This window comes from Grammomys surdaster, unplaced genomic scaffold (assembly GCF_004785775.1).
Source record: "Grammomys surdaster isolate TR1022 unplaced genomic scaffold, NIH_TR_1.0 191, whole genome shotgun sequence".
In the NCBI taxonomy this organism is placed as follows: Eukaryota; Metazoa; Chordata; class Mammalia; order Rodentia; family Muridae; genus Grammomys; species Grammomys surdaster.
In genome coordinates this window covers 13,043,279-13,057,074 of record NW_021604636.1, presented here as the reverse complement: position 1 = coordinate 13,057,074, position 13,796 = coordinate 13,043,279, and the positions used below count along the sequence as shown (strand labels likewise).

Below are 13,796 nucleotides of genomic sequence, written 5' to 3'. Positions count from 1 at the left end.
AGAGAGAGAGAGAGAGAGAGAGAGAGAAATGGAGTTGGAGAAGAGGTCCTAGAGGCGAGGTTTTTTTCCCCACTATTGTACTTAGTGAGATATTAGAGGTCCTGTGGGGGCACAGGGCAAGCTTCTTTGTTTCAGTTATCTGGCCAAGTGCATCCAGTTCTAGTAATGGAATTAACAAGATTCAAGAAAAACTTGCTTCTTTCCAGGATGCCTTTGATGATGTGGTGAAGTATTTTGGCGAAAATCCCAAGACAACTCCACCCTCGGTGTTCTTCCCTGTCTTTGTTCGATTTGTGAAAGCCTACAAGGTTAGTACGAAGGCACCCTATAGCCTTCTTCTCTACTTTCCCAATAGGTGAGCTCCCCAAGAAGCATTTGTGACCTAACTCCTCTGCAAAGGTCTCCTTGGTCTGGGGCAGAAGATCTGGGTGATCACTCTCTGCTTCTGCTAAGGCTGAGAGTTTTGGGGGCTCTCAGGCTATGATGGTTCATTTTCTCCATGAAGCCATGCCTTCAGTAAGAAACCCAATGCCATTGCCTCTCTGCTGTTGTCCTGTTTTTGGTGACCTACGTAAGCAAGGTGATGGCCATAAGGTGTGACTGAGCTGTGAGATCTCCTAGACTTAACGTTCGGTATTATGGAATGAAGGATAGCACTATACAAGACAGCTGCTTTCTCTTTTTCAATCTGGACCCATCCTGGGACATGATCCATGATGTTGAAAAAGCACATGACTGACAGAAAGATTGTCTCCAAAGATTGTCCCTTTTGGGAAATGATGACAAGGAAGACTTTTAGACACTTTTAGCATCTAGGAAGTATTGTGGTCTTTTAGTACCAGTAGGATTTGGTTTCAGAGGTTTGGTGATATGATTCTGAGGATTTTCAGTTCCCTCCCATAACATGATGGTATGCTTACTTACATAGAACTTGCACGTCTTCCTGTATATTTTAAGTCTCTAGATTGCTTGTAACACATACACCAATTGTATGGGTTTCTTTTCTATCCCTGTGATAAAAACACCATGACCAAGGCCAAGGCAGCTTACAAGAGTAAGTTTAATTAGTCTTACTGTTTCATAGTTCATGATGGTGGAGAATAGTCTTTCGAAAGTTCAGTGACACACTTCCTTCAGCAAGGCCACATCTCCTAATCCCGTGTTGCCTTGAATAAGATTGGCTCCTAGGCTCATATATTTGCATGCTTGGTCATCTTGATGACCTGTCAGGAAAGCTGATGAGCTGTCAGGAAAGAATTAGGAGGTGGATTCTTGTTGGAAGATGTGTCACTGGGAATGGGCTCTGAAGTTTCAAAAGCTCAGATTAGGCTCGCTCTGTCTGTCTGTCTGTCTGTCTGTCTGTCTGTCTGTTTTTGTCTCATCTCTGCCTGTGGATCAAGATATGAAGGTCTCAGGTAGTGCTATGAGGTTTGTCTGTCACCATCCTCTTCACCATGAAGAAATTGGACTAAACCTCTGAAACTGTAATCAAGCCTCCAATAAAATGCTTACTTTTGTAAGAGTTGCTTGGTTAAGGTGTCTCTTAACAGCAATAGAACAGTGGCTAAGCTACTTCCCAAACAGTCCCACCAACTAGGGAATAAGTATTAAAAAATACAAGCCTATGGGGTAAGGAATCTTTCTATTTACTCTGTTCATATTATGCAAATAGTTGCAATTTATAATTTAGGAATACTTTGTAATTTAGGAAATGAGGTATAAGTTATAATTTAGGAAATGAGAAAAATGTTCTCCCTGTTCAGTAAAGATGTATTTTTCTGAATATTTTTAATTTTTATTTGATTATACTCATGGATGAGGAATGCACAGATATTGAGAGCAAATTCTATTACCTGGTGTTTTCTATGTTTAACATTTCTATATTTAACATTTTCTATGTTTATCATACTGGTAGAGGAAAGAATTTTAACAGTTTATGAAACTTTCGAGAAAAAAAAACCATGGGAAGTATAAGGAGAAACATTTTTGTAAACCACAGGTTTTGAAGGTTCACCTCTGGGCCTAGTACTCAGGTTAAATAGTAGTTACCTCCTTTCCTCACGGTGTCCTGTCATAAACTAAGAGCATAAGGAAAGCCTCCTTACATGAGGATGCACAGGGATGGGATCCTGAGGAATCTGTTGCCCTCCAGCTGCTGTTAACTCATATTCTATAGTTCCCTGGGCCACTAGTCATGCTAATGAGCTGCAGAACTGTCCTAGGAGATTCCTTTGAGGTACTGTGATCACATTTCTTTACATGAAAAATTCCAAGCGTAAGGTCAGAAGAGAAATCATATGTAAAAACTGGAATAACCTGGGAAATGCTGAGATCAGACTGAGGCTTCAGTTGGGACATGTGCCTGCAGTGATCTTTGGAATACTGTGGTCAAGTTTGTCTACAAGTGTGTTCCTTTGTCTTAACGTTTATCCTTGTGATCATGTAGCTTCTGTGGTAGTGTTGCATGGTGATGTTACAAAATACTTTCTTTGTCCTATATTGTTGAACAGTGTTCTGACCTGGCATTGATCAGGGTGCAGGATGGGGAATTAAGTGATATTGGGAAATTAATACAGTTTTTTCCTTTTAGGAGCCAAAAGGAAACATAGCAAAGCAGCAAACACATATACACACATATAAACTAGTCAACAAATAAGATTGTTTTAAAAGAAAGAAATAGGGGACTAGAGAGATGGCTTAGCGGTTAAAAGCACAGGCTGCTCTTCGAGAGGTCCTGAGTTCAAATCTCTGCAACCACATGGTGTCTTACAACCATCTGTAATGGAATCCAGTGCCCTCTTCTGGTGTGCATGAAGTCAGGGTACTCATATAAATAAAATAAATAAATCATTGAAAAAAAAGAGAGAAATAGACATCTAAATACAAACATTATTGACAGACTTGATCTTGTAAATTATTCTCAATCCCTAAACCAGACAGATAGCCTTTCCATCAGTTTATAGCTCATCAGAAGTCTCTTGGGTAGGAATGACTTCAAAAGAGTACCCAAGAGAGCTAAGTCCATTTTCTAGTCAGATCTGACTCATTTGAAGAATTGCAGGGAGAAGTCAAGAATCCTATTGTGGGATTATAGGTCCATGGAAATGAAGGTTTTCTTCAGCAAAAGCTTTCAGAAAAGCCGTTATTAGGTAGGGAGATTCTGGAAGTAGTACCAACTTGCTTGAAAATAACTGAAATTAGTGGTCAGAGGGGTGAGGTTCCGAAGCTATTTGTGTGGGTTAAGGATTGTCAGGAAAGTTCTAGTTGAGGTGTAGCTCAACTGCCAGTCTGAAGATGGCACACTTCACTTCACTTTCACTGTGAAGTGAAACACAGAGCTGGTGTGGACTGTGGTTATGAAGGATCGTCTCCCCTTTACTTCAGTTCCCAAACCACTGTGAATTCTCAAATAGTAATGGCTTGAGGAAACCTTAACCATCATTATTTCCATTTGTGTTATTTTCAATCTTTTTAATTTTAAAATTGCATTTCCCAGCAAGCAGAAGAGGAAAATGAGCTGAGGAAAAAGCAGGAACAAGCTCTTATGGAAAAACTGTTAGAGCAAGAAGCCCTGATGGAGCAGCAGGATCCAAAGGTAGGAAGTCTCAGGGTCAGAAATCGGCTGAAGCTCCTGTAGAAAGCGGTGCGAGTTAACTCGTGCAAGATCCTGACCACTGCCTTCTGGTGGCATGTGGGGAAAAAAAATCCATTACTTTAACAACTTCTGGAACGAAAGGGAATGCTTGTCAAGCCTCACTAAGTTTATAGAGATAAGAATTTAGGTGTGTATTGAGGAAATGCATATAAGATTATCTTATGACCTTGACCCAGGAAAAGCTCCATGGTATTCAAGGTATCTTCGCCAATAGGCTTTGCTAGGAGGATTGCAAGAAAGCATTTCCTGAAGGACAATGTGAAGAGGAAAGATCATGAAGACTCACAGGGTTTTGCTGCAAGGTTTGAGAAGTTTGTGGTTATTATCAGCTCTCTCTGTGGCCATAGAGCCCATCAGGCTAAGGAAAGAGCTCAGTCAATAAAAACTTGCCTTGCATGCGTGAGTACCTGCGTTTGATACCCAGAACCCATATAAAAAGGCTGAATGCTTATAATCCTAAGTCGTAAAGACAGATGGAGCTTGCCAACCAGTCTCTATTACTTAGTGAGCCCCAGGTCAATGAAAGTGTCTTCTCACAACTCAAGGTAGGTATCATTCTTTCTCACAGACACACACACACACAGACACACAGACACACACACACACACACGCCTGTTACATTGCTGCCCAGCTGGGTTTCGTGTGTTCATAGCTTAGAGTTTCTGTTGCCTTTCCAGAAGCTTCTTGAAGTTTTGGCATGTAAGCATTTTGTTGGGAGGGTAGTGTCTATAGTGTTGGCCGTGGCTGTTCAGTGAAGCTCAGGGCACAGTTTGTTTTTTTTTAAAGTCCAAATGGGATCTGATATCATCAGTCTCTGCTTTTCTTCTCAGTCTCCTTCCCACAAATCAAAGAGGCAGCAGCAAGAGTTAATTGCGGAATTAAGAAGGCGACAAGTTAAAGATAACAGACATGTGTACGAGGGAAAAGATGGCGCCATTGAAGACATTATCACAGGTAAAGGGTATTTCATCTTTGTGGTCTGCAGTGATCACACTGCCTCATTGAAGAGAGGCCACATATAGATGTTGCGGTTCCTTTTGGCAACAGTTGGAAAGCTCTTTAGTTAGGTTAATGATATTTAGAATTATGCAGCAAGATTGTAAACGAGGGTTAGAAGTACCTTCTGATATTGTTTGCCGTCCAACACCCTGAACAATCTTGTCCCTTATGTATCTGTGGGGACCTTTAGGTATTCTTCCCTAAGTTCCCCATAGGTTTGATTTGTTATACTTCACTGTTTCTTCCTTGTGGCCACTCCTATATGCTTGCCTAGTAGAAATAATGCAAGAGAATCCATTCTCTGTACTAACAGTTAATGTTGGTTTCTCTGGCATGCTCTTTAAAAACTTCAAAGTAACAAGGCCAACAGGAAGTTAATATTTTTGTTTGGATGAATCTCGGGTTCTGTCTCAGAACTAGTGACCAATATCAGCTGACCTAGCTTGAGGGTTTTTTTTTTTTCCTACCTTAATATTTCCTGCTTGAACCATTTCTCCACAGTTTGTTATTGCCTCTTGCTGATCAGGGTGGTAACTGAGGCTACTGGCCTATTTAGCAGTAAATGACTTTTGTTCAATGTCTTTTCCACACGAATGCTGTTTATCAGCTAAGATATTTGAGGCATTTTGTTCTTATGGTAAGGTTTAAAACTATGTTAAAGTGTAGACAGTTATCTGATGTATGTGCAGGTGTTTATCCATCTCTACAGTAAGCATCTCATGTTAGTTCTGTTAAATGCATACTCTAGTGCCTTTACCTTCCTCCTCAGGATCCAATCCCCAGATCCTCAGGCATTTATTATAACCTCATTTGAAAATAGTAAAGTATGCATCTTTAAAAGTTGAGGATGGTACTTAAAAAATAAAGCCAAAATATATAACTATATTACACTTTATCACACTCGGAACTAAACATTCCTTAATATTAAATATGTATTCATATTTCCCAAATTCTAGTTTTTCAAAAATATAATTGATTCTTTGAATTTTCTTGTAGCTTATTCAAAATTGTGAATAGGGAGGCAGGGTTCTAAAACCACAGACTTTTGATTATCCTAGACACAGGGAAGTTAAGTAGATATGTAGATTAGAGTTTTAAAGTCAATAAAAGACTCGTTGGCTGTTACTAAAGCAGGATAAATGAGTGACTAGTGAAAATGGCAATCTCTTCTCGTGGAGAGCACACGGTGTCAGCATGCACTACACGGTGGCTTGCAGAGTCCCCTTGTGGATTATTTCTCTGCCTTCTCTGCACAAGGATGTTCTACTCTGCATGTCCTGTTAAGGTAAACACCTATGTGCCATGCCATTTGAGACTAGGGAAGCACCCAACTTCACACATTAAAAACTCAAAGACACAGGCAGGCCATAGTGGGACCTATGTGTAATCCCAGTACTGGGGATGCTGGAGGAAAGAACATCAGGAGTTAAAGGTCATCTTTGACTAGAGTGTAAATTCAGCTCCTGCCTTAAAAACAAAAGAATGAAAATGTCCTCCATACCCATGACATCTTATAAAGTGAATAATGTATATTTGCTTGTATCTCAGAATAGTTTTTCCTCAGTACTTTTCACTTCCTGCTCCCCAACCCCGAAGTCATAGACTTTCTTCTGACTTTAATGAACTGGAATACAAATTGCCCTCTCTTACCCTTCCTCTTACACTAACCATGTACTAATGCAATAGATGCTGGCTTTTTACTCGTTTGTTGTCTGGCTGTTATTCTCAATGCAGTGCTGAAGACTGTGCCCTTTACTGCTCGCACCGCCAAGCGTGGCTCTCGGTTTTTCTGCGAACCTGTTCTCACTGAAGAATACCATTACTAAACTATTGCTCTTTGTCACCTGATACTATTAAAAGGTCACTACAGGTTTTTTTTAAACCTCTATCTCTCCTCCCCTACCCCTTATCTATACCCTCCATGTCTTAGGACCAACCACTATGCGAGTGTGGAATGCTATCTTCCGTTTACATTTTTTTGTTGTCTTCGTGCTGCATGATTTTGTATTTCAGTCATGAGTGTATCTCACTGCCATTTTCAGTACATGTATGTATGTATGTATGTATGTATGTATGTACCACATTCTTGCAACAATATGGATGTGGGTGACAGTTAATAGAACCACTTGTAGACATTTGCAGGATTAAAAACAGTAAAAGATTTGGGGACTAATATCTTTGAAAAATGACAGTAACTACTAAGACCAGTATTCACTGAGTGTTTACTGTGCTCTAGTAGGTTTACTGATAGCATCTTCCTTCACAACCCCTCTCAGTGCTAACATGGTAATAAAATGATTAAAAGGGGAAGGGAACAATAAAAGGATCCTGCAGATTATGGTACCTGCCACCAAGCCTCACAACTAAGATTGAGCCCCTGTAGCCAAGTGGTGAAGAAAAAGAATTCAGGCAAACTGTCCTCAGACTGACTTCCTCACCTGAACCATGGCGCATGCTGCTCCCGCCAATAAAATCATAGTCTATACTCTGTATGAAATGAGAAAGGTTTTAAAGCTGCACTGAAGACCTCTGCAAATTGGCCTTTCTCAGGTCTAATACAGTCCTAAATGTGCCGGAACTCAATATGAGCTTTATGCTGGGAATCTTTTCAACAATAAACCTTGAAAATGTTGAGCATAACCCAGCAGTTGATGACCAATGGCCCCTAAAGCCTGCCCTGGACAGGTGACCTCTATTCACTGTCATGCCCAAATTCAGCTGTCAGCTGTTCCACATTAAGAGCGGAGATGCAAGGCAGGAGGAGTAAGCAAAGACTAAGGAGCTCCCCATCTTTCTCATATCCCTTCACCGGCAACTCTGTTCCATGTCAAACCACAGTACTTTCTGGTGATGACGTTATTTATACCTTATCTACTTGGCAGGACAGTAGCAGCAGAAATATAGATAGTAAACATTTCGGGGAGGTATAAGATTTGTCCAAGTAGTTTCCTAGGCTTAGTATTTATGTTAAAAAAGGAGGAACTACGTCTATGCATAGTTGCTTAGAAAAGAAACAAAGGACATACCAATTGTCAGTAGTCATCTCCTGTGCTGAGATTGACATGGAACGGGGTGTTTTGTGGCACAACTATTCAATGAATTTTATTTGCTAGGTGTGCTTGTCTTTGAATCAAAAGATCTGTCATTGCCTGTTCTGCAGTGTACTTAACCACCCGTGCTCATTAACTGGCTGAAAACTTTTCATCTGCTCAGCTGTTTGTTGTTGGACTGTCTTTCTTTCTGGAGCCAATCTTCAAAGCAGCTTGAACCTGGGTGATCAGGGCAGGGTGGGAAGAAACTCATCTTTTTCTGTTTAACCTAACACAACCTGTAGTAAAGCCTACGCCCATAGCTAACATGCCCAGCATTGTTAAGCACTAAGTTGAGTTGCTTTCTGTTTTCATCCCATTTTTACTTAACCATCATTTTGTGTTTTTGTTTTCTGTTTAGCCTTAAAGAAGAATAATATCACTAAATTTCCAAATGTTCACTCGAGGGTAAGGATTTCTTCTAGCACACCGGTGGTGGAGGATACACAGAGCTGGCAAGCATCACTTTTTACTTAGCTTCCTCCTCTTTCCTGTATGCAGTTCAGTGGTTACTTATTTATGGTTAAGGGTAATACTGGTGAGAATCTGACCAGTCTTTGTGCCTTACATGAGTAATGTGTAGCTTTCTCAGCTGGCCATCAGATTGTTTTATGGTGGCTTGATGAAAGAGTTGCTGACTTTATCTGTTCTCTTCTCTTTGGTCTTCATGTTACTCAGTTAACTCCAGTTTTATCTGGATGAATACACTGGGAAGCAAGGGAAGTTGATCCATAGCTTTTGAAAGATGAGCAAATTTCACAAATAATTTATCTGAGGATCAATTAAACCACAGGGTTTTGGGAAGATTAGATTAATTGTAACTATGTTTTGTTTAGTCTGAGATGGACTAGACGGTCCACAATTTACAGTTACGTAGGAGCCAGAAGTTAATAAACCTGCTGGTGACAAGTCTAAGAGGATGGGTCTGTCCCACTGGACTCCTTTGTCCTGTAGAATGTTCACCAAGTATTAGTTTCTATGTAATGTATCAACTTAAAACTAGGCCTATTTTAAAAGATTGAGTTCACAATAAAAATACATATTATAGGGAAAATTAAGAAGCCTTTTGTTTTGTCATGTCTTAACTCAGCTAAATGCTGGCTAGACTATCAGTCGTATTTATGAAAGCATGCTTTCATACTAAGAATGCTTACCTTAAAATTCCTGTTACTCCCATTTCATCTCACTAAAACAATGCTGCCTTCACCCAGAATGCACTGCACTGGTTTGACTTACTCATTCACAGTCTTTTTAAATGTCAAACATTCTGCCTTGCATCAGGAATAAACTGGAAATTTGGAGTTGGGCCTATTTCCCCTGTAGATTGGAGTAGAAACAATAGGTGGCAGGAGACTATTGAAGGAGGGAGTTATTAAGTATTATTTCCAATTCATAAGAAAGTTGTCAAGTATCTAAAGCAGCATAAACAGTTGTTCTACAGTTCCTTCCTGTCTCATCCTTGTTAAAACTACGAAGACAAGACAGTTTGTGAATTTTGCAGTCTGAAGACTGAGCACAGTTGCTTCTAATTGGAGAAACATTTAAAAATATTTCAACTAGCCAAGCTACTAACAATGATAGAAATAATCTATGTCTCAGAATCCTACCAGTATTACATCTTATTTTAATTGTAAATGCTGAAGGAAGAATACACTTTTGGTTGAATGCTCAATGGGTTTGAAGGGCCCGTTAGTTGACTTTACACAAGCTGCTTTGACTGGCTGCCAACTATCTTGCTAAGATGTGCCTGTTTGCTGTCCTTTCATTGGCATTTTCCTCTTTGCAGATCTTAGAAACCAACCCTATAGACGAGCCGATGCGGTGAGACGAAGTGTGAGGCGGCGCTTCGATGATCAGAACTTGCGTTCTGTTAATGGTGCCGAAATAACAATGTGACCCGAGACTCCCTTCATGAGAGGGTATCCATGAAACTGCCATTCCAGCCTTCAATACAGATCAAATACTCTCAAGGGCTCAGATTTAGCAAACACATAGGAATTTAAAAATGATGGGTTCTCCTTTTAACCCCTGTTAACAAGTGCCTAAAATTGGAAGTAACTTGCTCAGATTAATCAAAGCAATAGGATTTGACTTAAATCTTTTTACATCAGTATGTTACTCAGTTTTTTAACCAAAATGTAAATTTCATATAAAATTCATTATTTGCCATTGTGATTGTCCCATATGGCCCAGCCTGGTTTCCTGGTAATCTGTAAATAACAGGGATGTGTATGCTATGGGCATCCTTTGCTGAGAGGTCTTCTAAGAAATTGTGTGTTCGAGCCATATTCACCAACTTCTAACAAGGGACTGGAAATAGGGGAGATGGAAGCTGGCACACAAGTCCCAGCAAAGTACAAACAGGATGCAACTGCAGTGGCACTCCAAGTCATTCAATTCTATCCTATTTCATGTTGTTTCTGTGTAAGGGTGCCATGCACAAAGGCATTCAATTGTATGACTGCAAGATGGCATAAAACATTGAAGTCTTATTTGCAGAACTACTATGTTCTTAAGCTAGAGGCAGCTTTTAATAATGCAAATGTTTATTCATTACCACTAAAATTAATAATGTCTCAGTATTCTGATTTTTGAGGCCCATTATGGGTGAATCCTTAAAATAGAAAATGGTGCCTTGTTAGTCAGGGAGATTTTACCACAAGCTCTATCAGTAAGCATTCAAAATTACAAGTGTTAGTGTAATGTTGGGAACCTGGCCTTATTCTCTTCTGACAATCGAAGGGTCCTGTTTCTTTTTTTTTTTTCCTGTTTTTTTTTTTTTCCTTTGTAAACTATACTGATACAGCTGACATTAAGTTATCAGGGGTGAATTGCTTTGCGTATTTCTCACTTATGGGAAATTCCAATTCAATTAACACTGAGATTGAGTTTAAATTATGTGATAGGGTTAACTGGTTTATTAAGTCACTTACCTTCCTCACTGGCAAGGCATTTCGATCCATTCCAAAGTCAAAGACTGGACTGAAGCTAAATTTGTACTTTTCATAATACATATTCTGCTTCTTCTGGCTTACCTTGTTGGTACATCAGTATATTAATGTAAAAATTATTGTATAGTATTTAACCACCAAATTTGTGTTCATGTGAACCCCTTGGTGAAGGTCCCCTTTTTCATGGATGTGTAGTTATATGATCTTTAAAATGTACAGATATTTTGCTATAAGATTGGTGCAGTTTTTTATGGTTTTTACACTTCTCTTTAATTCCTACCTAAGCCTCTAGATAATACTGTAAATATTGTTTTAAAAATGCATCAGCCTATGCTACACAATCTGAATGAATGTTACTTTAACTTATAGTTTCTTTTTTAAATATATACATATACATATATATATGTATATATATATATTTAACTACAAGGACAGTTTAAGTCAGTTACCACATTTCACAGTAGTATGGCTATTTACAGATCCCTTTTAAACTGCCACTTGCTGTCACATTCATAAATGTGTAGCTTAAAAAGAACATGCCAAGATTGTTGTCTTGTTGAGTCAATATTCATCTTGGTAAGTATACTAATTTGATCATTATATCAAACAAATATCTGGACCTTTTTCACACAAATCAGCTGTTTTCCAAAGGTGTGCATTTGCTTGAAGCAAACTGCCTATTTCCCAGTGTACAAATGGACAATAATGTTGGCATATTCTTCTGTCTGTCTATTAATGGCCCTGCTTCTTAGCAATATTAGAAATGTTTTATAAAAGCAATTCATGTTACTTTCCTGGACTTTTCATGCCATTTGAGCAAATAAACTATTTACACTACTATTCTGTCATATGTTCTAATCCTTTGTATATTTTATGCTGTTTTCGTTTTATATAGACTCACACATAGCTTGTTGTTTGAGCTTAGACTCCAAAAGTATGCTTATATGCTTATAACTTAGAAGAAAAAGTTGTACACCCAAGCCAAGGACACAAGGCCCTCCTCTCCTGCCCAGTCTCCCACAAGTTGTGGTCAAACGCGCCTACCTGGTCTTTTGTCCTATTTGAAATGTCTCAAGGCATTACACATTTAGAACATGTTAAGACTGTTAACTATAGCAGTAAAGCTCAAAGGAAGATTTGGTTAATTTTAGAGATTTTTATTAAGAGTAGTTTAGTTGGGGATCCAATCCAGGCCCTTGCATATGTTACTCCTGAGAATCCAGATCACGGACACTACTTTTCTGTTCAACGTACACTTTTTCTGCAGAATTACTTAACTTTACAAAGGCAGATGAATACGTTTATACTAAGCCTATTTAATAAGAATATTAAAGTTTCTAGTATTTTTCATGGAAAGAATCGAAGAAAGAACAAGTCTGAGGTTGTTCTGATTTTGAGGGGGTGGATTAAGGTCTAACTTTTTAAACAAAGTGGGTACTACACTGAGAAGCAGGGTCACGGGCACTTCGAGTCACAACAGAGAACTTAGGGTAGAGGGCAGAGTCTTAAGAAAAACGGTGACACAAACCCAACTTATTTAATAAATATGCCATTTCTCTATTTACAAAAGGTCTGTTGTATCTATGAGGTTCATACATCACGCAAATATAAAAACAAATAAAAACCTAGTGATTACACAGAAAGGATAAACCTTTTCCCAATTACTCACCTTTTTGAACAAATCCTGTTCAGTTGTAGAAGAAGGCAAGAAGACTTAACACCTACCCAAAATGTTAGTAGTCAGGGCCAAAAAACAAACAAAAAGTTTATCAGTAACAAGGACATAATCTAGTAACGGTCACAGCATAGTATCAAAAAATGGCTTAGCTTGTATGTGACCTGCTCCATAGCCTAGACTCAAGAGCAGGGTTATGGGCTAGCCTGCCTCTCTGAAATGTAAACATTACACTAGGGTAATCACTGTCAAAGATTAATTCCATGGGATGGTCTTGAATTAGAATCTGCTCATTCTCACATGCAGCTGTTGAGTACAGCAGGTTTAGGAATAGTGTCTTACTTACTAACGAACTTAAACCAGCAGAAAACAATCAAAAATGGAGGACAGCTAAACAAAGTGTAGGTCATCTTTCATTCTCACTTTGGAGTGCTAGTTTTACCATGACTCATCCCTTTAAAATAAGTGTACTTTACACGGAGGCACCAGTTCTCAGTGGTATGGTTTAATTGCAATTATGCCTCTTTAAGCCCTTTAGTGTGGATGATGGGATACATATGACTACATATGTCAAATGATATTCTACATCTGTTAAGTGCAGTCAGAATTCTACTCAAGATGTATGTATATACAACACACACACTCACACATTCACTCATGGTAGTGAATGAAACAGATAAATCCAACCCTAAGACTTTGAAAGACTGCCTTGCCAATGTCATCAGACTAAACAGAGGACTTAGACACATGGGAGAACGATGAGCTGTAAGAGTGGCATGTCATAGAAGAAACATAAAATGAAAACATAAGCCTCTTGTAGTTCCATGAAAAAAAAAAAATCACAGCATCATTTTTCTTTTCCTTTTTAGTAAGTGTATTTAGCCTAGAGGAGAAAGGTGGGTTAAATTAAAAATTTCTCCAACGGAAACTATAAGTTAATCTAGTTTGTTTTCATGTCTATTAGATTGTCTCAAAAACTTTACAAATCCATATTTAAGTTTACATCATTTTATGTTCAAATTCTATAAACATAAAGCATTCTCTATAACTCTTCCCTAGGTATTATCTGATTAGAATACGTAAATCTAATTTTTACTCTTCTGGAAGCAAATGTCTACTGAACACTTAGTCAACTTTAAACACTGGAATAAAACCAGTAGCATTCAGCAAATGCTTAGTAAAGCATATAAATGAATGAAAGCAGTGCACTACAGCCTCAAACTACACAGTTTACAGGAAAACGCATAGACTTTTTAGTTACTATTATTACTCTATAAAAATTGCCTTCTCCAGGTACATTCTTTTATTTTATAGCTATACACCAAGCCCACTTAAGAAAAATCCAAAAGATGAAGTTTTACAAGTTGAAACCAAAAATCTATCCTCCTGTCACATTAAATTCATTTGAGAAGATGGTAAATAATCCG

General features: G+C 38.5%; 1 protein-coding gene across 5 annotated transcripts in view; it reads left to right on the top strand.

Moving 5' to 3' along the window:
- Fmnl2 (formin like 2) overlaps nucleotides 1-11,534 on the top strand; it is a 275,210-nt gene extending 263,676 nt beyond the window's left edge. For 2 of the 5 annotated variants that reach the window (XM_028769172.1, XM_028769169.1), the window contains 4 exons: nucleotides 207-308; nucleotides 3,497-3,595; nucleotides 4,486-4,609; nucleotides 9,530-11,534. In XM_028769172.1, the coding sequence (XP_028625005.1) occupies nucleotides 207-308; nucleotides 3,497-3,595; nucleotides 4,486-4,609; nucleotides 9,530-9,639 (435 nt within the window). In that variant the 3' untranslated portion in view covers nucleotides 9,640-11,534. The other 3 variants (XM_028769171.1, XM_028769170.1, XM_028769173.1) reach the window with 3 other exon arrangements.
- The last annotated feature ends 2,262 nt before the right edge of the window (nucleotides 11,535-13,796 follow it).